This window comes from Dendrobates tinctorius, unplaced genomic scaffold, assembly GCF_039654945.1.
Source record: "Dendrobates tinctorius isolate UK_male_01 unplaced genomic scaffold, ASM3965494v1 ptg000378l, whole genome shotgun sequence".
NCBI lineage: Eukaryota > Metazoa > Chordata > Amphibia > Anura > Dendrobatidae > Dendrobates > Dendrobates tinctorius.
This window is the reverse complement of record NW_027362044.1, coordinates 656,792-680,427: the sequence shown is the minus strand read 5'-3', so window position 1 is coordinate 680,427 and position 23,636 is coordinate 656,792. Positions and strand designations below refer to the sequence as shown.

At 45.2% G+C, this 23,636-nt stretch overlaps 1 protein-coding gene across 8 annotated transcripts in view; it reads left to right on the top strand.

Moving 5' to 3' along the window:
- Positions 1 to 18,398, top strand: part of LOC141075898 (uncharacterized) — an 87,126-nt gene extending 68,728 nt beyond the window's left edge. For 4 of the 8 annotated variants that reach the window (XM_073563101.1, XM_073563104.1, XM_073563099.1 and 1 more), the window contains one exon: positions 7,904 to 16,448. In XM_073563101.1, coding sequence (XP_073419202.1) covers positions 7,904 to 8,685 — 782 coding nt within the window. In that variant the 3' untranslated portion in view covers positions 8,686 to 16,448. Of the gene's footprint in view, positions 1 to 7,903; positions 16,449 to 17,671 lie in introns of those variants that run through there. The other 4 variants (XM_073563106.1, XM_073563105.1, XM_073563100.1 and 1 more) reach the window with 2 other exon arrangements.
- The last annotated feature ends 5,238 nt before the right edge of the window (positions 18,399 to 23,636 follow it).

The window sequence follows — 23,636 nt, the reverse complement described above, 5'->3', positions numbered from 1 at the left end:
CCTCGACCTTACAGGTAGCCTCCGGCCTGCAGGGGCCGCTCTCACTCTAGACAGATGCCAGGGGTGAAACGAACCCACACAGCGTCACCCATCCTGACTGGTGCCTCAGCATCTATCAGCTCTGCTTCTCGCTCCCCTTCTCTAGGGGGTGACAGCGAGCAAACTCGGATTACGATTCCGAGGGGCCCCTCAATTTGGATGCACCAGGTTACCAGGAATCAGTTGACAGTCTCATTAAGGCCGCCAACCAAACCCTGGGAATTGACGATGAATCCACTTGACCTTAGGTCATAAGCTGTCATTCAAATGGGTCAAACGGCCTCATAGAGTATTTGCCACTCACCCAGAGTTTGAGGACATAGTGCAATGACACAGGGAGCGACCAAACAAACTCTTCGCAGGACAGAGGGCACCGGATGAAGTTATCCGTTTGCCTCGAAACTCCGTAAAAAGTGGGCAGAGCCCCCATCGGTAGATCCACCCGTATCACGGTTGGCATCTAACACCCTATAATCCCTGCCTAACGGTTCTGCTAATAAGGATTCCACTGACTGTCAATAGAGAGCCTGGCTCGCTCAGTGTTTGAGGCCTCAGGATCAGCTCTCCCTCTTTCACGGCAACTTGGGTAAACAAGGCCATGATTCCTGGTCAGTCATTAAATACAGCTTTGCAGAGCCTGGACCTACCATCAGAGGCAGCTGAGATCGCGAGTCCAATAGTCACTGTCACCCCTCACCTAACTAAAATATTTATCCTCTCTCTCTCTCTTCTGGTATCTTTCCCTCATTTAAGCATGCCATCATACATCCACTACTTAAAAAAACCATCTCTCGACCAAAACTGTGCCGCTAACTATAGACCTGTCTCCAATCTTCCCTTCATCTCTAAACTCCTGGAACGCCTGGTCCACTTCCGTCTTATCCGCTATCTCTTTGATAACTCTCTTCTCGACCCTCTCCAATCCGGTTTCCGCTCTTTACACTCTACTGAAACTGCCCTCACTAAAGTCTCTAGTGATCTACTAACAGCTAAATCAAATGGTCATTTCTCCATGCTAATTCTCTTGGTTCTCTCTGCAGCATTCGACACTGTGGATCATCAGCTCCTCCTCACTATGCTCCGTTCCATTGGCCTCAAGGACACCGTTCTCTCCTGGTTCTCCTCCTATCTCTCTGACCGCTCTTTTACTGTATCTTTTGCCGGTTCCTCCTCCTCCTCCTCACCTTCCCTTTACTGTTGGGGTTCCTCAAAGATCGGTTCTAGGCCCCCTCCTCTTCTCCTTGTACACTGCCCCTATTGGTCAAACAATCAGTAGATTTGGTTTCCAGTACCATCTCTATGCTGATGACACCCAATTATACGCTTCTCCTGACATCACGCCAGCCTTTCTAGAAAACACCGGCGATTGTCTAAACGCTGTGTCTGACATCATGTCCTCACTATATCTGAAACTGAACCTGTCAAAGACTGAACTCCTTGTGTTTCCTCCCTCTACTAATGTACCTATACCCGACATTGCCATTTCTGTGTGTGGTTCCACTATTACTCCCCAGCAACATGCCCACTATCTTGGGGTCATACTTGACTCCGAGCTTTCCTTTGCCCCCCACATTCGATCACTGGCTTGCTCTTGTCATCTGCACCTCAAAAACATTTCTAGAATTCGACCTTTTCTTACTTTTGACTCTGCAAAAACTCTTACTGTTTCTCTTATTCATTCTCGTCTCGACTATTGTAACTCTCTTCTAATCGGTCTCCCTCTTACCAAACTCTTCCCCTCTCCAATCTGTCTTGAATGCTGCAGCCAGGATCATATTCCTCACCAATCGTTACACCGATTTCTCTACCTTGTGCCAGTCATTACACTGGCTACCCATCCACTCCAGAATTCAGTATAAACTTATTACCCTCACCCACAAAGCCCTCCATGGCTCAGCACCACCCTACATCTCCTCCCTCGTTTCAGTATACCACCCTACCCGCGCCCTCCGTTCTGCTGACCTGAGGTTAGCATCCTCAATAATCAGAACCTCCCACTCCCGTCTCCAAGACTTTACACGTGCTGTGCCAATTCTTTGGAATGCACTTCCCAGGTCAATACGATTAGTCCCCAATCCCCACAGTTTTAAGCGTGCCCTGAAAACGCATTTATTCAGACTGGCCTATCACCTCCACACATTAACCTATTCTATCCCTGTGTGGCACAGCCAAAAGTTTTACCATAACCAGGTTCCCCGCATCTTGTTCCCACATGCTTTATGCATCCATTAGCCCTCTGTGTCTGTACTTAACATTATGGCTGGTCCATACAATCAGGGCAACTGTTACCACCCACCTTTCGTGTCTCCCTCTTTCCTCATAGACTGTAAGCTTGCGAGCAGGGCCCTCATTCCTCTTGGTATTTGTTATAATCTATGTGATTATTGTTATGCTGTAATGTCTATTGTCTGTACAAATCCCCTCTGAAATGTAAAGTGCTGCGGAATATGTCGGCGCTATAGAAATAAAATTTTTATTATAATAGTCCTAGGAGGAGGCTATTTGATTAACGCATCCTTGATGCAGCTAATTGCGCATCACTGGCTGCCGCAAATGCGTTTTCCATCAGGGGAGCCCTATGGTTGAGAACATGGCGAGCCTACTCAACTTCCAAGAAATCCCTAACTTCTTTGCCATATCAGAGTGGCAGATTGTTTGGTGAGAAGCTAGATGAGCTTATCTCCGACACCACAGGGGGGAAAGCCAACTTTCTCCCACGACGGGATTAAGCAGCTATTCCATCACCAGCTTTAAACACGTTTTCGGTTCTTTCGTGACCCGGGCGGGTCGCGGCGGCCAACACCGCCAGTTCCTGGTGTCTTCACGGTACAGGATAGTATTTATCAGCCACCCCCAAATGATTTTTCCTGTCTCGTCCTCCCAAATCAGAAACCCGGGCACGCACCTTATTCGAAGTCCTCGAATCTCTCAGGCGCAGCGGAGTGGTTATCCCTGTACCGGAAATAGAGATTTCAGGGTTTCTACTCCAACCTGTTGGTGGTACCCAAAAAAGAGGGGAACCATAAGGCCCATTCTGGACCAAAAACTTCTAAACAAGTTTTGTCAAGATCAGACATTTCCGGATAGACACTCCGCTCGGTCATGTCTGCCATGGAAAAGGGGAGAATATTTGGCCTCTATCGACATCCAAGACGCCTATCAGCACATCCCCATTTTTTCCTCACATCAAAGGTTCTTACAGTTTGCCGTCAGCAACCTGCATTACCAGTTCACAGCCTTACCTTTCGGGCTAGCCACTGCTCCCAGGGTATTCACAAGGGTCATGGTGACCGTCGTGTCCATTCTGCATTGCCCGGGGCATAGTCATCTTGCCTTATCTGGACGACTGTTATTAATGGGTCACCGAGGAGGATAGCAAGACCAGGCTAAGCTACCAGACAACCAGAGAGGTCGGCAACCAAGTGGACCGCAGACCCCCGATCCCATCCACACAACTAGCAGTAGCCGCGGAGCGCACCCACGATGCCCTAGACGCCTCGTCACAGCCGAAGAACCAACCCAGCCCAAAGCAAGAAAGGTGAAAGCCAAACTGCCCCGGAGCAGACCACAAAGGAATAGACAGCCCCCAAACATACACCGTCGGTGAGACAAGACGAAAACAAATGCAGGCAGAAAAACAGACTGAGCAAAAGATGGGGCCCAAACTGACCAGACAGGACAGGAAAAGAAAGACACCGTCCGCAACCACGCAAAAATCTTGAAGAATCCAACACGTCTGATACACAAAAAACACTGAAGTCACACGACCACGCCCCCACTACATCAGCACCCCGGCATATACTGAAAGCAAAAAGAGACCAACACAACAGGGGACAGAACAAGCTGACCTGCACAAAGCAGAGATAGACAAAACCAGATCAAATGCAAATGAACACTTAGCTGAACCATGCAGGAACAGAGCAGGATACATCAGACCTCAGAAGGCACAGGAAGAAAATCACCAGCAGGGATTGAAGGAAGTCAGCTGTCAGAAACCCCAGATCTCCAATCGTCATCATTATCAGGTGGCAAGCTTCTGTCAATCTGACCAGCTCCACTACCTCCAGTAACCACCAGAGGGAGCCCAGAAAGAGAATTCACAACAGACTACCTCCTGGTCAACGGCTCATCTTTTCAGACTTGTGAAGAGAGCATCTGCATCATGCTGGATAGACTTCTTAGTGGCTGGTGAATTTGAAGAAGTCTTCCCCTATTCCAACTCACAAGATTTCCTTTCTAAGGATGATCTTGGACACTTTCTGAGGGTTGGAAATTCTCCCTCGGGAAAAGGCCCTAGCACTCCGGCAGGGAGCCCGGGCACTTCGCCAGCCGGTCTCCCGCACCATCCGGTTTGCCATGAGGGATGGTACGTAGATCTAGTGTAGCTACTCGTCGACATCACCTGGCGGCTGCCAGAGCGCCCAGACCTACTTTCCCAGGGCCCGATCTACCACCAGAACTCAGAGTCTCTGTGTTTGACAGCTTACACATTGAATCTTGGATCTTGACCCAGGGTTAGGGTTTGGACGGAAGGTGGTTGCTGCAATGGTTGGTGCCCGGGAGCCCGCCTCAGCACGTATTACCACCACGCCTGGAAGGTTTTTCTTTCTCATGGTGTAGGGACTGCGGTTATCCTCCACTTAGATTCTCCATTCCCAACATTGTAACTTTTCTCCAGTCTGGCCTAGACTCAGGGTTAGATCCAAGTTCCCTCAGGAGACAGATTTCGGCCTTATCCCCCCTGTTTCAGCATAGGATTGCTACCAATCTGCAAGTAAAGACCCTCATCCAGGGGTCTCCCGCTTGGTACCTCCCTATAGGACCCCTCTGGACGCCTGGTGTCTTAACCTGGTCCTAGGTGTTCTGCAGGAAGCTCCATTTGAATCACTACAGGGTGTCTCTTTGGCATACCTTTCCTGGAAGGTGCTGTTCTTCATGGCTATAGCATCAATTAGGCGGGCCTCGTGGCTGGCGGCTCTATCCTACTGAGCCTGGTATCTGATTTTCCACAAGGATAAGGTGGTTCTCAGGCCGGCTCCTCCTTTTCTGCCAAAGGTCGTTTCCTCATCCCACTTTATTGAGGATGTTGTCTTGCCCTTGTTCTGCCCAGCACCAGTACACCGTGTGGAAAAGGCGCTACATACGTGGGATCTGGTGAGAGCTCTCAGGAGGTACGTGTCACGGACGGCATCCTTTCGCTAGACAGACGCAGTTCGTACTCCCCGAGGGTCGCAGGAAGGGACTCGCTGCCTAAGGATTGACCATAGCCAGGTGGATTCTTTTTGCTATTCAGGAGTTTTACCGCATCAGAGGTCCACCTGTTCCAGCGGGGATCATTGTACACTACGCTCGGGCGGTGGGCGCCTCTTGGACTCTTCAGCACAAGGCTTTGGCGAAGCAGGTTTGCAAAGTGGCAACCAGTCTTCACACATTCTGCAAGCAGTACAGTATCCATACTCCGGCTTCAGCAGACGCGAGCCTGGGTAGAAGGATTCTCCAAGCAGCGGTGGTGCACCCTTTGACAGGAGGTGCGTATAGCTTGGACCGGTGAGTCGACTTCCCACCCAGGGACTGCTGTTGTGAATTTTCTGGTCTACCAGTTGTGAGTTCTCCTTCTGGGCTCCCTCTGGTGGTAACAGGAGGTAGTGAGGTTGATTTAATTAGTAGAGATCTGCCACCTGATGATGATAACGATTGGATCTCTGGAATCTCAGACTGGATTTAAGACAGCTGACGCCCTATTCTGGTGCTGGTGATTCCTTCTGGCTTTTCAGGTCTTGGTTTTCAGCTCTGTTCCAGTCATCTCAAGCTAAGTGTTTGTGCTAATGTTCACACTTGATTTTGTTGGTCTATTCAGTTTTTTTGTGTGGTCAGCCAGCCCCGGCTGGGGCTGTGCTGAATTTCCACTCTTATTTATCTGTATTTGCCAATTTGCTTTTTAACCCTTATTAGATTGGCCTCTTTTTTGCTCTGTCTCAGAATATTTCAGAGTGCTGATATAGTGGGAGAAGTCTAGTGACTTCAGGGTTAATTTTGTTATCAAAAGTGTTGGACTTTATTTTTGTAGTGTTTTTTGGGCAGATTGCAGACAGTGTCTTTCCTTTCCTGTCCTTTCTAGTTAGTTTGGGCCCCATCGTTTGCTCAGCCTATTTTCCTGCCTGTGTTTGTGTTTTCATCGTTTCACCGTCAATACATGTGTGGGGGCTGTCTATTCCTTTGGGGTCTGCTCTGGGGCAGTTAGTTTTTCCCTTTTCTTGCTTTAGGCTTATTTGGTCCTCCGGCTGTGACGAGGCGTCTTGATTCATCGTAGGAACGCTCCACGGCTGCTGCTAGTTGTGTGGTTAGGATCAGGGGTCTGCTATCTGCATAGTTACCAACCTGGTCTCTGGTTTTCTGTGACTTAGTTTGTTTAGTTTTCCTCCTCGGTGACCCATTCATAACAGACTGCTTAAAGACGTCCCACAGTCCTGTGTCCCCCAATGAGGCGAAGGAGAAACAGGGATTTTTGTGGTACTCACCGTAAAATCCTTTTCTCCAAGACACTCATTGGGGGACACAGCACCCACCCTGTTAGCCAATTGGCTCCCTTTTTGTTTGTTAATATGTATTTATGATAATAGGTGGGTCTTCTAGACATGCTATCTGTATTAAGGTTGATTTTTGCTGTTTTTTTTAATCTCCTACTGTTTTTGCACCAAACTGGTCTCTCCAGCAATCAGGGCGAGGGTGTATACTGCGGAGGAGCTAACCTTTTTTTTCATTCACTCAGGGTCAGCCCCCTGGCGGCAGTAGCATACACCCACTGTCCTGTGTCCCCCAATGAGGCGAAGGAGAAAAAGATTTTATGGTGAGTATCACAAAAATCCCTGTTTCCTGAGTATAATGATTCAGATTTACATTGCAAGAAGTGGCAGTCCAGACCCAGGAGATCATCATTTGGCATGGGGTCTTTGCGCAAGCTATAAGATTCCCAAGTGAATAATCCCTCTGTGCCTTGCACAATAATGACTGCTTTTGGGACCCTGCCATACTGTCACCTAGCTTGGGTGGTAGGGTGTGCCTGTGGCACGTGATGGTTGTTGCACTGGCCAAGTAACACTGATCTAGACCCTTCAGTACATTGGACCTGCATCGGTCAGCTCACACAAGATACACACTCTTCCTGTGCTCTTCTGTGGGTATGACGTGTAATATTAGTTGTATACACAGTTGTGATTGGAGAGAAGTGCCATTATGAGAAATAGCAAGATTTTCTTCTATGTTGAGAACAGGATTTAGCATTCCAAAAATGAATTATTAGGTTTTTCAATCGGATATAAAGGCCTGATATATTAACCCAGCCAATCTTTCTCTGCCAAAGACATGACTTCCTGCAGCCAAAAAGACATGCTTTCTCTAAAACACATCAGTCTGGAGGGAGGGTACAAAATACAGACATTCTGGACTCAGATTTTTGAGGGGTTTTTCTATCCATTTTTCAGATTAGGAAGAAATGACTACGGTGAGCAAAGCTGCTATATGTTTTCTGTTGTCTAAACCCCAAGGATCCGCATCCATTGAAACAACACTTACTGCTTGAATCCTCAGATATTCAGAACCGCTTTTCCTAATAAGTGCTTTATAGTACCCTCGTTATTTTCTTTGTGTCCTATGCTTAGCAAGTACAAACACATTGAGCAGTTTTAGTTTAGATAATACCCACAAATTTCCAGCAGTTGCCTCTTATTTTAATACACAGGGTGATAGTTGCTGATTCCCATCTCTTGTCCAATTGACCAATGCTGCTCCTATATGTTACACCTTATATTATTGTGAATTAGGGGAACTTCAGTTTTTTTATTTTTCATTTTTTTCTGTATTTCAGTAGAAAACATACCCATTATTCATATCAAGCAGGAAGGTTACCTCCCTGACCTTCAAACACAAAGTAGGGCTGTGGACTCTGCTGAGATTCTGTGTGGACAGCAGACAGTCAAACAAGAAGATGCACGTGGACTTGATAACCGGACTTTCCACATGGCCCATGGTAGCATCAATACTAAACATAATATAAGGATTGAGAACTTCAGTGAACAAGTGAAAATCCTGCTCAGGAAATCTGTGAAGAACCGTCCAACACATAAGCATTTCCAATGTGTGAGATGTGAGAAAAGCTTCCACTGCCGATCCCACCTTATTATGCATCAACGAGTGCATACTCGAGAGAGACCTTATGTGTGTGAGTGTGGAAAGACCTTTACTCAGAGTTCTAGCCTGTTTAGACATCAGAGAGCCCATAGAGGGGAGAGGCCTTATGTTTGTACTGACTGTGGGAAAACATTCACTCAGAGTTCTTACCTTCTTATTCACCAAAGAACCCATACAGGAGAAAGACCCTACGCCTGTGGATATTGTGGCAAGTGTTTCCGTGTGAACTCCACGCTTGTCAGACATCAGAGAGTTCACATGGGGGAAAAGCCATTTGTATGTAGCAAATGTGGTAAGAGTTTTAGTCAGAGCTCGTATCTGTACATCCATCAGAAGACGCACACTGAAGAAAGGCCTTACACTTGTAATCGTTGTGGAAAAAGCTTCAAAGTCAACTCCTCTTTACTCAGACATCGTAGACTTCATGTCGGAGAAGCCAGTGAGTGCCCACACAGCTGAAAAGTGTGCAGCCCTCTGCTAATGACCACCACAACTTAAATATTAGCCCAGTAAAGAATGTACTGATGACATTGATTAAAGCATGAAATTATATATAAAATGTGAATGTCCTTTAAGTGATAATAGAAGTCATTGCAGCTAGGAAATATTTTCTGTGTTTTGTTTCAAAATTTTGAAAACAAGATAACTTCTCTGTATTTTGTTATCAGATTTGTATGTTATATGGTTTTACTAAAATCTGTTCTTCTGAGTTATCCTGTAGTGGGGAGTTAAGGATTCTGTTTTTGGTTGTACCTGATGGACACAGTTCTTTATTTTTTTTCTGGAAGCTTGAAACTTCCTGTTTGCAGATGTCTACATGAACTTCAAACTAAATGAGCACAAAGTGTTATCAGAATGTTGGTGTACTTTGACATTCTTGCACTGGCCCAATTACGGTTTTATCCTGTACACATTGCTTGTGCTACCTTTTTGGTGTAGGCTTCATAGCTCATATTTACAGTGCCTACAAGTAGTATTCAACCCCCTGCAGATTTAGCAGGTTTGATAAGATGCAAATAAGTTAGAGCCTTCAAACTTCACACAAGAGCAGGATTTATTAACAGATGCATAAATCTTACAAACCAAAAAGTTATGTTGCTCAGTTAAATTTTAATAAATTTTAAACATAAAAGTGTGGGTCAATTATTATTCAACCCCTAGGTTTAATATTTTGTGGAATAACCCTTGTTTGCAATTACAGCTAATAATCGTCTTTTATAAGACCTGATCAGGCCGGCACAGGTCTCTGGAGTTATCTTGGCCCGCTCCTCCATGCAGATCTTCTCCAAGTTATCTAGGTTCTTTGGGTGTCTCATGTGGACTTTAATCTTGAGCTCATTCCACAAGTTTTCAATTGGGTTAAGGTCAGGAGACTGACTAGGCCACTGCAACACCTTGATTTTTTCCCTCTTGAACCAGGCCTTGGTTTTCTTGGCTGTGTGCTTTGGGTCGTTGTCTTGTTGGAAGATGAAATGACGACCCATCTTAAGATCCTTGATGGAGGAGCGGAGGTTCTTGGCCAAAATCTCCAGGTAGGCCGTGCTATCCATCTTCCCATGGATGCGGACCAGATGGCCAGGCCCCTTGGCTGAGAAACAGCCCCACAGCATGATGCTGCCACCACCATGCTTGACTGTAGGGATGGTATTCTTGGGGTCGTATGCAGTGCCATCCAGTCTCCAAACGTCACGTGTGTGGTTGGCACCAAAGATCTCGATCTTGGTCTCATCAGACCAGAGAACCTTGAACCAGTCTGTCTCAGAGTCCTCCAAGTGATCATGAGCAAACTGTAGACGAGCCTTGACATGACGCTTTGAAAGTAAAGGTACATTACGGGCTCGTCTGGAACGGAGACCATTGCGGTGGAGTACGTTACTTATGGTATTGACTGAAACCAATGTCCCCACTGCCATGAGATCTTCCCGGAGCTCCTTCCTTGTTGTCCTTGGGTTAGCCTTGACTCTTCGGACAAGCCTGGCCTCGGCACGGGAGGAAACTTTCAAAGGCTGTCCAGGCCGTGGAAGGCTAACAGTAGTTCCATAAGCCTTCCACTTCTGGATGATGCTCCCAACAGTGGAGACAGGTAGGCCCAACTCCTTGGAAAGGGTTTTGTACCCCTTGCCAGCCTTGTGACCCTCCACGATCTTGTCTCTGATGGCCTTGGAATGCTCCTTTGTCTTTCCCATGTTGACCATGTATGAGTGCTGTTCACAAGTTTGGGGAGGGTCTTAAATAGTCAGAAAAGGCTGGAAAAAGAGATAATTAATCCAAACATGTGAAGCTCATTGTTCTTTGTGCCTGAAATACTTCTTAATACTTTAGGGGAACCAAACAGAATCCTGGTGGTTTGAGGGGTTGAATAATAAATGACCCTCTGAATAAACTTTTAACAATTTAAAAAAAAATTAAACAAAGAAATAACATTCTTTTTTGCTGCAGTGCATTTCACACTTCCAGGCTGATCTACAGTCCAAATGTCACAATGCCAAGTTAATTCCGAATGTGTAAACCTGCTAAATCTGCAGGGGGTTGAATACTACTTGTAGGCATTGTACATATTCCAGTAACCTACCGTATATCCCAAATGTATGAGTCAGCAAAACAGAAATTCTTCTCAAGCTCAAGAGAAGGATCTGGAAAGTTCAAATTACAGAAAATGCCCTGAACTTTGCTGTAAATGTGGAGAATAAACATTCGCTGAACTGTGATCCTTTGCTCTGAATTTTGTTTGTCCTATTAATACTAAACCCACCATGCCGCATTTCAGCTTCAGACACTTTGTGGCGCCACCATGTTTGAGTGCTGACATGCTTTACCTGGTCCTTGAAATCCTTATGACTTCAACTACATAAGAGTGGAGTGTGAATAAATCTATTGTATCCCTGTGCAAAATATTGTATGTTTTACTGTAATTATTTTTGTCTGTTGTCTTATGATTCTATGAGGTTCAGTGGAAATGATTTATCTAACTACTGAGTGGGTCTGTGGAAATTGATGCCACTACTGATAATCCTTGAAGTTGGGAGGCCTTATGATTATACTGACTGTGGGAGAAGTTCTTGGCTTCTCGTTCACCAAATAATAATAATCTTTATTTATATAGCGCCAACATATTCTGCAGCGCTTTACAGTTTAACCCCTTAACTCCCGGAGCTTTTTTCGTTTTTTGCTCCCCTTCTTTCCAGAGCCATAACTTTTTTTTATATTTCCGTCAATATGGCCATGTGAGGGCTTATTTTTTGCTGGACAAGTTGTACTTTTAAATGACACCATTGGCTTTACCATGTTGTGTACTCGAAAACGGAAAAAAAATTCGAAGTGCGATGAAATTGCAAAAAAGTGCAATCCCACACTTGTTTTTTGTTTTGTCCTTTTTACTAAGTTCACTAAATGCTAACACTGCCCTGCCATTATGATTCTTCAGGTCATTATGAGTTCATAGACACCAAACATGTCTATGTCCTCTTTTATCTAAGTGGTGAAAAAAATTCCAAAGTTTGCTTAAAAAAAAATAATGAAAAAAATTGCGCAATTTTCTGAGACCCGTAGCGTCTCCATTTTTGTGATCTGGGGTTGGATGAAGGCTTATTTTTTGCGTGCCGAGCTGACGTTTTTAATGATACCACTTTTCTGCAAATGTGTTCTTTTAATTGCCCGTTATTGCATTTTAATGCAATGTCGCGGCGACCAAAAAACGTAATTCTGGCATTTTGAATTTTTTTCTCGCTACGCCTTTTAGCGATCAGGTTAATGCTTTTTTTTTGATGGGGTGATTCTGAATGCGGCGATACCCAATATGTGTGTGTGATTTTTTATTTTTTTTTTTTAATTTTATTTTGATTGGGGCGAAAGGGGGGTGATTTGAACTTTTTTAATATTTTTTTTTTTTTTTTTTACTTTTGGCATGCTTCAATAGCCTCCATAGGAGGCTTGAAGCATGCACAACTCGATGGGCTGCTACATATGGGCGATGAGCAGATTGCCCATATGTAGCAGATTTACTGCAGTGCGATATGCCTGCAACAACTATAGAGGTCTCTGAGACCTCTGGTTGTCAGGGCAACATGTCGCCGACCCCCGATCACGTGACGGGGGTCGGCAATGAGCTCACTTCCGGCACGGCGGCCGGAAATGCTATCTAAATGCCCGCTGTCAGCTTTGACAGCGGGATTTAACTAGTTAATAGGCGTGGGAGGATGGCGATTCCGCTCGCACCTATTGCGGGCACATGTCAGCTGTTTATAACAGCTGACATGTCACGGCTTTGAGGTGGGCTCACCGCCGGAGCCCACCTCAAAGCAGGAGATCCTTACCGATGACGTACTATTCCATCATCGGTAAGGAAGGGGTTAAAAACACAAGTCATAAGTAACAACGTTAACAATACAATAATTAAAGCAAAATTAGACAACCCTGCTTGTGAGAGCTTACAATCTACAATGAGGTGGAGATACAAAGTACAGGTGTGTATTTATAATGATGGTCCAGCCATCTTGAGAGAGTGGGGAATAGATGGGGATAGTGAATGGGCTACACTTGCACAGTTACACATAAAATGACTGATTATTGAACGTGCTAGGCCACTCTGAACAAATGTGTTTTGAGGGAGCGCCTAAAACTATGCAAATTGTGGATAGTCCTAATTTATAGGGGTAGAGCATTCCAGAGGATTGGTGCAGCGCGGGAGAAGTCTTGGAGTCGGGAATGGGAGGTATGGATTAGTGCGGAGGTTAATCGAAAGTCGTTTGCAGAGCGCATCGGTCAGTTAGGCCGATAGAAATGAGGGAGATGTAGGGGGCTGCTGCACTGTGGAGAGCTTTGTGGGTGAAAACAAGTACTTTGAATTGGATCCTATAATAAATGGACAGCCAATGTAACGATTGGCGAAGAGCGGACGCGTCCGAGTACCGATTAGCCAGATGGATGACCCTTGCTGCTGCATTAAGTATGGACTGGAGAGGGGAAAGTCGAGTAACGGGGAGGTCAATTAATAGAGCATTGCAGGAGTCCAGGCGGGAGTGGATCAAGGTGACAGTAAGGGTTTTTGTTTCCATGGTGAGAAAAGGATGAACTCTAGAGATGTTCTTTAGATGTAAGCGGCAAGAGATTGTATATGGGATGTGGACAGATTTGTGCCAAACATAATACCCAGGCAAGCGCGCCTCTGCCAGGGGGTTAGGGTTAGGCAACTCATGGAAAGGGAAATGTCAGATTTGGGGAGGTTAGTAGATAGCGGGAGCAGAAGTTCAGTTTTGGAGAGGTTGAGTTTCAGATAGCGAGCGGACATGATGTTGGAGACTGCAGACAGTCACTGGCGTTCTGTAGTACAGCGGGGGTAAGGTCAGGGGATGATGTGTATAGTTGTTTGTCATCAGTGTAAAGATGGTACTGAAAGCCAAATCTGCTGATAGTCTGTCCAGTTGGGGCCGTGTAGAGAGAGAAGGGGGCCAAGGACTGAGCCCTGAGGTACCCCAACAGTGAGAGGAAGAGATGAAGTGGAGGCAGCGAATAAAACACTGAAGGAGCGGTCAGAAAGATAGGAAGAGAACCAGGAGAGAGCAGTGGTCTTAATGCCTAGTGACTGGAGCCTAGAGAGTAGGAGAGGGTGGTCAACTGTGTCGAAAGCTGCAGAAAGGTCGAGAAGAATGAACAGATAGTGTTCATTGTTACATTTTGCTGTCAGAAGATCATTGGTAACTTTGATGAGTGCAGTTTCAGTCGAATGTAGGGGGCGGAAGCCAGACTGAAGGGTCTAGGAGTGAGTGAAGAGGTTACGGGTAAGGCGGGAGTAGACTTGGCGCTCCAAGAGTTTTTCGAGATGAAGGGGAGATTGGAGACTGGTCTGTAGTTGGTTTTGCAGGATGGGTCGAGAGTGAGTTTCTTTAATAATGGAGTAACGATAGTGTTTGAAGGAGGATGGGAAAATGCCCAAGGAGAGTGAGAGATTAAATATTGTAGTTAGATGAGTTGTGACGACTGGAGGAGACGTGAGGGAATGGGGTTGGTAGTGCATGTAGTCGGACAAGAAGAGAGTAGTCTGGAGACTACTTCTGTGATGGGATCAAATGTGGAGAGTGAGCCAGGGGAAATGCAGGGAGGGATGGGAGTCACAGCACTAAGTGGTTGGGAGCGGATTTCCTGGCGGATATTGTCTATTTTCTCCATAAAGTGGGAGGCCAGGTCATCAGCACAAATGTCTGTGATAGGGGCTTGTGCTTTTGGCCTGAGGAAGGGAGTGAAAGGTGTCAGTTTCTTGGGGTTGTTGGATAGTGAAGAGATCAGGGTGGTGAAGTAGGTCTGTTTGGTGAGGTGAAAGGCAGTTATAGGTTCTTAACATAAATTTGAAGTGGATGAAGTTTTCAGGTGTGCAGGTTTTCCTCCATAAGCGTTCAGCACTCCTAGAGCATCGCTGGAGAAGTTGCGTTTGCGATGTGAGCCAGAGCTGTTTTACTGTTTGGAGGTTCTGAGGGTGAGGGGCGCTACTTGGTCAAGGGTGCTTCTGTGTGTCATTGTAGTGATCTACAGCCAGATCAGGACAGGAAAAAGAGGAGATTGGGGACAGTGATGAGTGTAGGGAGTCTGCAAGTGTCTGCGGGTTAATGGCTTGTAAGTTTCTGAATGTGTGGTAGGTAGGAGTGTGCTCGGGTGGGCGAGTATTTGTGAGCATGAAGGAGAGAATGTTGTGGTCAGAGAGGAAGTGGTGAGTTAAGGTAGGAGATTGAACAGAGCCAGACAAAGACCAGGTCAAGGGTGTTACCGTCTTTTTGTGTCTCAGAGTTTGAGAGCTGTGAGCAGTCGAGTGGTTAGTGATGGAAGCTGGGATGCAGATGTGGAAGTGGGGCTGTTAATGGGGATGTAGAAGGCTCCCAGGATAAGGGTTGGGAGTTCTGAGGACATGAAGTGTGGCAGCCAGGCTGAGAAATGGTCAAGGAAGTGGGTGGGTGAGCCTGGGGGCCGGTATATGACCGCTACACTGAGGGAGCTGGGATGGAAAAGCCTGATGTTGTGGACCTCAAAAAAGGGAATGAGAGTAATGGAACTTGGGGGATGACCCGGAAAGTGCATTGTGAGTACAGGAGTATGCCGACTCCACCACCAAGTCTGTTTGTGGGTCTTGGGGAATGGGAGAATTGTAAGCCACCATGGGAAATGGCAGCAGCTGAGACAGTGTCAGAGTCCTGGATCCAGGTTTCAGTGAGGTCCAACAGTTTGAGTTGTTCAGAAAGTAATTGTGCAGGAAAGGAAGCTTGTTACAGACCTTGGATTCCAGAGGGCACAATTGAAAGAGGGAGATGAGGGATTGCAAATAATATTAATAAGACTAGTATGGTTTCGATATGAGGTGGAGCAGGGGTTGAGGTTGGGGGAGATGTCCCCCGAAATCAGTAGGAGTAGGAAGATAAAGAGCAAGTAGTTATTGGAATTGTAAGAAGTTTTTCTGTGCAATGTGTATGGGCAAGATGGGCTGAGGTTTTTCAGGAAGGTGAGAAGTGCATGGGAGCTGTACATGGGAGAGGAAAGTATAGAGGGGCTGATGTGTATAAGTCGTGATGGATGGGGTGGTGAGTGTGGATGGCAAGGGAACACAGGAGGATAGAAATAAAGCACATGGATAAAAGGAAATGCAAAGTGTGGGTTACTTGACTCCGGGCCTGACTAACTGCCATAGAATAACTGCTTTTGTTTGATGCTTAGCTAATGCAATGCTTTACTGAATGCGTGCGACCCCTCACATGCTTTTTCCATTTACAATGAATCTAAACTTATACACCACACTACAGGACTAGGAGAAAGGGATTGTGGGAGCTGGTTAGTTATAAATTAGCAACAGCTGCTCAACACATTCTGATTTGGAATAGATGATCAAAGACGCTAGTCCTGATCAAAACACTCATGCAGGAGAAAGATCCTACTTCTCTGGGTATTATGGCAAGTGTATCTGTGTGAACTGCACACTTGTCAGATAAGTTCACATAAAAAGACTAAATATATAACAAGTGGGATAGTTAGTCAGAGCTAATATATATGCATCCAACAAAGGATTCAAACTGAATAACTGCTTTTAGTCTGTTTCCAGAATGAGGATTTAGTGAGTTTTTGTTGTTGCAGATTTTCTACATCTATTAGGTAAATGTTAAAGTCTCTTGTGTTTTTTAACATACATTTTTGATGATGTTGTCTCTTTTTGCTCATGTTTTTAAATAAAGTTGCTTTGTTTTTTATCCCTGGTATTTGGTTTAATCATTACTAATACAATCATGTGCTAATTACAACAGAAATTCACTAAAATGCATGTGTATTTTTTACCTGTTTTATTTTTCACATCTAATGCAATTCTAGGGAAAATTTGCATATAAAACTCAGCGTCGTTACAAGAAAAACTGACATTGCGGATTTGAAACTTGCACCGGTCAGTTTAAGCTGCATAAAAATAAAGCACAGTGAGCATGAGATTTCTATAAATTCCATCTAGATTGCTGAAAATGTAAGATGCTGCATCAAAAACTAATCACGGGAACTTTATATTGTCATTGAATTAGATAGAGCTTCCGTGTGAACTCCTCGACCTCATGTTGGAGATCAATCATGGTCTCTATTGCGGAGAGTTTGCAAAATTGTCAAGGCTTGAGTAAGAGCTGAAAAATCCACACATTTGAAGCCAATGTTCTATCCAGAATTGTTAAAGGCTATGAGAGTTAAGAGTTAATTGACCATTGAAGCATTATATTTTTTCACTTTTTTAAGTCCAACAAAAATATTTCAAATGTTCTGAGATTAAATAAACTGAGGTTGTCTAGGAGCAGCTGATTCAACTCTTGTGCTAGAAGGAAAACTTTGTCATTTACAGTGGGATTATGATAGATGTGTTTCTTATGTGAACTGCTCCATATTCTGTAGTTTGTCCATTGTATTGTTCTAATATCACAAGTGGAGTCTTCATGGTTTAACCTCTGCAGATGAAAGGGAAATATGTTTTTTTCCATCAGTCAGTCAGTGTCCTATGTTGTGTTTGATATTCAGTTTAATGCGACAAAGCTGCAATATCGGGACCAAGCTACGGACAAAAGGTGCTGTTTCTTATAGAGCACGACAGCATTCAGCCTCTCACACAAAAGACTTTAGACTTTTGTAATAGTAGATATTAACCTCTTTATTTTTGAATATATTGATTAACCCCTTGTGGTGTCATCAGTACAAAGCGAGTGATAAGCCATGTAGAACAGACATCAATTTTTAAAATGTAAACGTGGGACATGACAGTAGTTATCATTTGGTTTCTTGTTTCTCATGCTTTAATTTTCCAGGCTTAAGGGAAGGTGATACAAAAGTAATGGAGGCCAAGAAGTTCACTCCTGACCTTTAGCTTAAAACATTGAATCTACATATTGTTTTGTTTTAAAGTAGAATGTCACTTTTTTATTTTTATGATTTTTTTCTGTTTCAGTACAAAACCTATCCATTATTCAGATCAAGCAGGAACCATCTCCCACTATCGTCCAACCACAAAGCAATGCTGACAATATGGATGCCATTTCGAAGCCTTCCTGTGGGGAGCAAGTACTCCAGGTCATGTGCAGAAAACATGGAAAGTCTCCAAGGTCATCAAATGGAATGGGAACACACAAAATCAGAAAGCAATGTGATGTGACAAAGGACCATGTCTACATGTCTAACCAAGCCTCTGCAAACGGTGATCAGAATTTAAAAAGCCCACACTCTTTGATAATCTCCAAATCATACTGGGGCACATATGAAACTAGCACTTCACCAAAGAAGCCGTTTCAGTGTCTGCGATGTGAAAAGAGCTTTAACTGTAGATCTCACCTGATAATGCACCATAGAGTCCATACTCGCGAGAGGCCCTATGTGTGTGAGTGTGGGAAAGATTTCACGCAGAGCTCTAATCTCTTCAGACATCAGAGAGGCCATCGGCATCATAGACTTCAGCCCCATGAACAGAAATATTTGTGCCCTCAGTGTCAGAAAGAGTTTCCTGACCTATCCAGACTTGTCACTCATCAAAAGACTCATTACGCTGCAAAAGAAAAGATTGAAAGTGTCATAGAGTCTTGTGATTCCTAGATAAGAGAAAGGAATTAGATAGTCACTAGTGTCATGGACGGGCTGCTGTAGAAGACTAATATTCTGTAATAAATGCTGTGGTCACATCAGTTTGTGCTGAATGGAATGTTAATTTCTAAATCTAGTTGAAGGGCACATCCACACACATTACACCATGCTCACACTTTCAGTATTTGGTCAGTATTTACATCGGTGTTTGTAAGCCAAAATCAGGAATAGAACAATCAGAGGAATGTACACTTCTTAAAAAAATAAAGGGAACACTTATATTCTGTTGTTATAACTCTAAGTAAATCAAACTTCTGTGAAATCAAACTGTCCACTTAGGAAGCAACACTAATTGACAATCAATTTCACATGCTGTTGTGCAAATGGAATAGATAACAGATGGAAATTATTGGCAATTATCAAGACACCCTCAATAAAGGAGTGGTTCTGCAGGTGGGGACCACATCTCAGTACTAATACTTTCTGGCTGATGTTTTGGTCACTTTTGAATGTTGATTGTGCTTTCACACTCGTGGTAGCATGAGACGGACTCTACAACCAACACACAAGTGGCTCAGGTAGTGCAGCTCATCCAGAATGGCACATCAATGCGAGCTGTGGCAAGGTTTGCTGTGTCGGTCAGCGTAGTGTCCAGAGGCGCTCCTAGGAGACGTGGAGGGGGACGTAGGAGGGCAACAACCCAGCAGGACCACTACCTCCGCCTTTGTGCAAGGAGGAACAGAAGGAGCACTGCCAGAGCTCTTCAAAATGACATCCAGCAGGCCACAAATGTGCATGTGTCTGCACAAACCGTTAGAAACAGACTCCATGAAGATGGTCTGAGTGCCCGACGTCCACAGATGGGGGTTGTGCTCACAGCCCAACACTGTGCAGGACGCTTGGCATTTGCCACAGAACACCTGGATTGGCAAATTTGCCACTGGCGCCCTGTGTTCTTCACAGATGACAGGTTCACACTGTGCACATGTGACAGTCTGGAGATGCCTTGGAGAGCGATCTGCCTGCAACATCCTTCAGCATGACCAGTTTGGCAGTGGGTCAGTAATGGTGTGGGGTGGCATTTCTTTGGACGGCCGCACAGCCCTCCATGTGCTCACCAGAGGTAGCCTGACTGCCATTAGGTACCGAGATGAGATCCTCAGACCCATTGTGAGACCATATGCTGGTGCAAGTGGCCCTGGGTTCCTCCTAATGCAGGACAACGCCAGACCTCATGTGGCTGGAGTGTGTCAGCAGTTCCTGCAAGATGAAAGCATTGAAGCTATGGACTAGCCTGCCCATTCCCCAGACCTGAATCCAATTGAGCACATCTGGGACATCATGTCTTGCTCCATCCAACATCACATTGCACCACAGACTGTCCAGGAGTTGGCGGGATGCTTTAGTCCAGGTCTGGGAGGAGATCCCTCAGGAGACCATCCACCGCCTCATCAGGAGCATGCCCAGATGTTGTAGGGAGGCCATACAGAGTACTGAGCATCATTTCCTTGTCATGAGGCATTTCCACTGAAGTTGGATCAGCCTGTAATTTGATTTTCCACTTTGATTTTGAGTATCATTCCAAACCCAGACCTCCATGGGATATTCATTTTGATTTTCATTGATAACTGCATAGTGGAATATGTTCAGAACAATAAAAATTTGCAACTGGAATATTTCATTCAGCGATATCTAAGATGTGGTATTTTAGTGTTACCTTTATTTTTTTGAGCATTGTAGAAACACTTCACCACATTCTGTATCACCCACTCTTGGTTTTTGCTTAGAAATACTGATCGAATACTGAACATATGACCGTGGCCTAATGTGTATAGAAGTGCCCTTGTAAGTTTATAGTCAGGTGTATGATCATTTTCATTAGTAGGGTAAAAAAACAGTCATTTGGTGGAACAGAAACCATTGTGTAGGTGTAAATCCACTACAAAAGGTGAGATTGTGAAAGACCGTTTCACACCACATCACAGCTAGACTGAGCACAGCATTAGGCTATGTTAGTTTAAGGCCACATGCACTCATGAGTTTTGGTGAGTTTTTACATCAGTATTTGTAGGCCAAAGCCAGGAGCTGGAGCAGCTGGAGGAAAAGTATAATGGAAACACATCACCACGTCTCCATTTTTCAACCACTCCTGGTTTAAGCTTACAAATACTGAAGTAAAATACTGACCAAATGCTCCACATGTGCACGTGGCCTTCCTTAAAAAAAAAAACAAATGCTCAACGTGTGCACGTGGCCTTACTGTTACAGCAACGTCTCTACCAAAGATTTAAAAGCAGAATGAAGTTTCAAGATGTGCTGTTCAAACCATTTTAAAGAAGAAATGGGCATTGAGAACCGTAGCAGTAGTGGTTGGCCAAAGAAGCTCGGTGCTGCAGATGAAAGTGACCAAATTTGACAGGGACTATCATTACAGATCACAAATTTGTCAGGGACAGCATTCCGCTTGCCACCAATATATCAGGACAATCACACTCTGCAGTTCCCTGACTGACCTGGGGCAAGTGGTGGTGCCAGAGAGCCGACCCTGCTAGGTTCTTCTCTCCACTCCGCCAAGGTGAGCGAAGTCATAGAATTATAGAATGGTCTATAGAGTTGGAAGGGACCTCCTGGGTCATCTGGTCCAACCCCCTGCTCAAAGCAGGATTTACTAAATCATCCCAGAAGATGTCTGTCCAGCCTCTATGTGAAGACTTCCATGGAAGGAGAACTCACCACCTCTCAGGGCAGCCTGTTCCACTCATTGATCACCTTGTCAAAAAGTTTTTTCTAATATCTAATCTGTCTCCTCCCATTCAGTTTCATCCCATTGCTTCTAGTCTTTCCTTGTGCAAATGAGAATAAAGATGATCCTTCTACAATGTGACAGCCTTTGAGATAGTTGTAGACAGCTATTAAGTCTCAATCTTCTTTTTTGCAAGCTAAACATTCCCAAATCCTGTAACCGCTCTTCATAGGACATGGTTTGCAGACCGGTCACCATTCTGGTCACTCTTCTCTGAACTTGCTCCAGTTTGTTGATGTCTTTTTTAAAATGTGGTGCCCAAAACTGGCCACAGTATTCCAGATGAGGTCTTACCAAAGAGAAGTAGAGGGCAATAATGACTGCACATGATCTAGACTGTATGCTTCTGTTAATACATCCTAGAATTGCATTTGCCTTTTTTTGCTGCTGCATCACACTGTTGACTCATGTTCAGTCTGTGATCTATTAGTGTACCAAAGACACCCCCTTCCCCTGTGCGATCCGTCAACAGAGACCAAAATCAACTCAGTTCCTCTCACCAAGATAGTGGTGACCACATCATTCTGTGGAGATGTTTTTCAGCAGCAGGAACAGGAAAAATGGTCAGAGTTGAGGAAGATGGATGGTGCGAAAACAAAAGATATTTTTGAGAAAAACCAGTTTGTCAGTAATTTGAGACAAGGACAGAGCTGCACCTTGCAACAAGATATTGACCCAAAGCATAGTCATGGCCAAAAGTTTAGAGAATGACACAAATATTATATTTTCACATGATCTGCTGCCCTCTGGTTTTTATGTGTGTTTGTCAGATGCTTTTATCACATACAGAAATATAATTGCAATCATACTATGAGTAACAAAAGGTTATATTGACAACTAGAATGAGTTAATGCAGCAAGTCAATATTTGCAGTGTTGACCCTTCTTCTTCAGGACCTCAGCAATTCTCCCTGGCATGCTCTCAATCAACTTCTGGATCAAATCCGGACTGATAGCATTGATTTTGCAAGAATGGACTGCTTTTATTTTGTCTGAATTTGAAGGTTTTTGTTTGTCCACCAGTCTCTGGATGATTGACCACAAGTTCTCAATGGGATTAAGATCTGGGGAGTTTCCAGGCCATGGTCCCAAAATCTCTGTTTTGTTCCCTGAGCCATTTATTTATCACCTTTGCTTTATGGCAAGGTGCTCCATCATGTTGAAAAAGGCATTGTTGATCGCCAAACTGCTCTTGGACAGTTGGGAGAAGTTGCTCTTGGAGGACATTCTGGTACCATTCTTTATTCATGGCTGTGTTTTTAGGCAAGACTGAGAGCCCATTCCCTTGGCTGAGAAGCAACCCCACACATGAATGGTTTCAGGATGCTTGACAGTTGGCAGGAGACAAGACTGGTGGTAGCGCTCACCTGGTCTTCTCCGAATAAGCCATTTTCCAGATGTCCCAAACAATCGAAAAGGGGATTCATCAGAGAAAATGACTTTACCCCAGTCCTCAGCAGTCCACTCCCTGTACCTCTTGCAGAATATCAGTCTGTCCATGATGTTTTTTCTGGAGAGAAGTGGCTTCATTGCTGCCCTCCTTGAGACCAGGCCTTGCTCCAAGAGTCTCCGCCTCACAGTGCATGCAGATGCACTCACACCGCTGCCATTCCTGAGCAAGCTCTGCACTGCTGGTAGCCCGATCCTGCAGCTGAAACACTTTTAAGAGACGGTCCTGGCGCTTGCTGGTCTTTCTTGGGCGCCCTGGAGCCTTTTTGGCAACAAGGGAACCTCTCTCCTTGAAGTTCTTGATGATGTGATAGATTGTTGACTGAGGTGCAATCTTTCTAGCTGCGATACTCTTCCCTGTTAGGCCATTTTTGTGCAGTGCAATGATGACTGCACATGTTTCTTTAGAGATAACCATGGTTAACAGAAGAGAAACTGATGCCAAGCACCAGCCTCCTTTTAAAGTGTCCAGTGGTGTCATTCTAAGGCCGGTTTCACATTAGCGCATTTTCAGCGCGCGCACGGCCGGGGGTAGCTCCGCCCCCGATCCGGCTCTCTGCCCGGCGTGCCCGCCCCTTGCCTGTAGCGCCGCCTCCTAGCGGACAGCGGCGCCTGCGATCGGCGCACCCTATCTTTAGCATAGGATGCGCCGATCGTGCGCAGGTCGTGCGCTAGTTGCGCTTTGACCTGCGCTGCGCACTTATGACGGTGCGCCGTGCGCACCAAAATCGAACTTTTCGGATTTTGGCGCGCACGGCGCACCGTCATAAGTGCGCAGCGCAGGTCAAAGCGCAACTAGCGCACGACCTGCGCACCCTATGCTAAAGATAGGGTGCGCCGATCGCAGGCGCCGCTGTCCGCTAGGAGGCGGCGCTACAGGCAAGGGGCGGGCACGCCGGGCAGAGAGCCGGCTCGGGGGCGGAGCTACCCCCGGCCGTGCGCGCGCATAAAATGCGCTAATGTGAAACCGGCCTTACTTAATCATGACAGATTGCTCCATTAACACAGGTGTGGGTGTTGATGAGGACAGGGCTGGAGATCAATCACTGAAACGATGTTAGCTGGTCCTTTTAAGGCAGGACTGCATG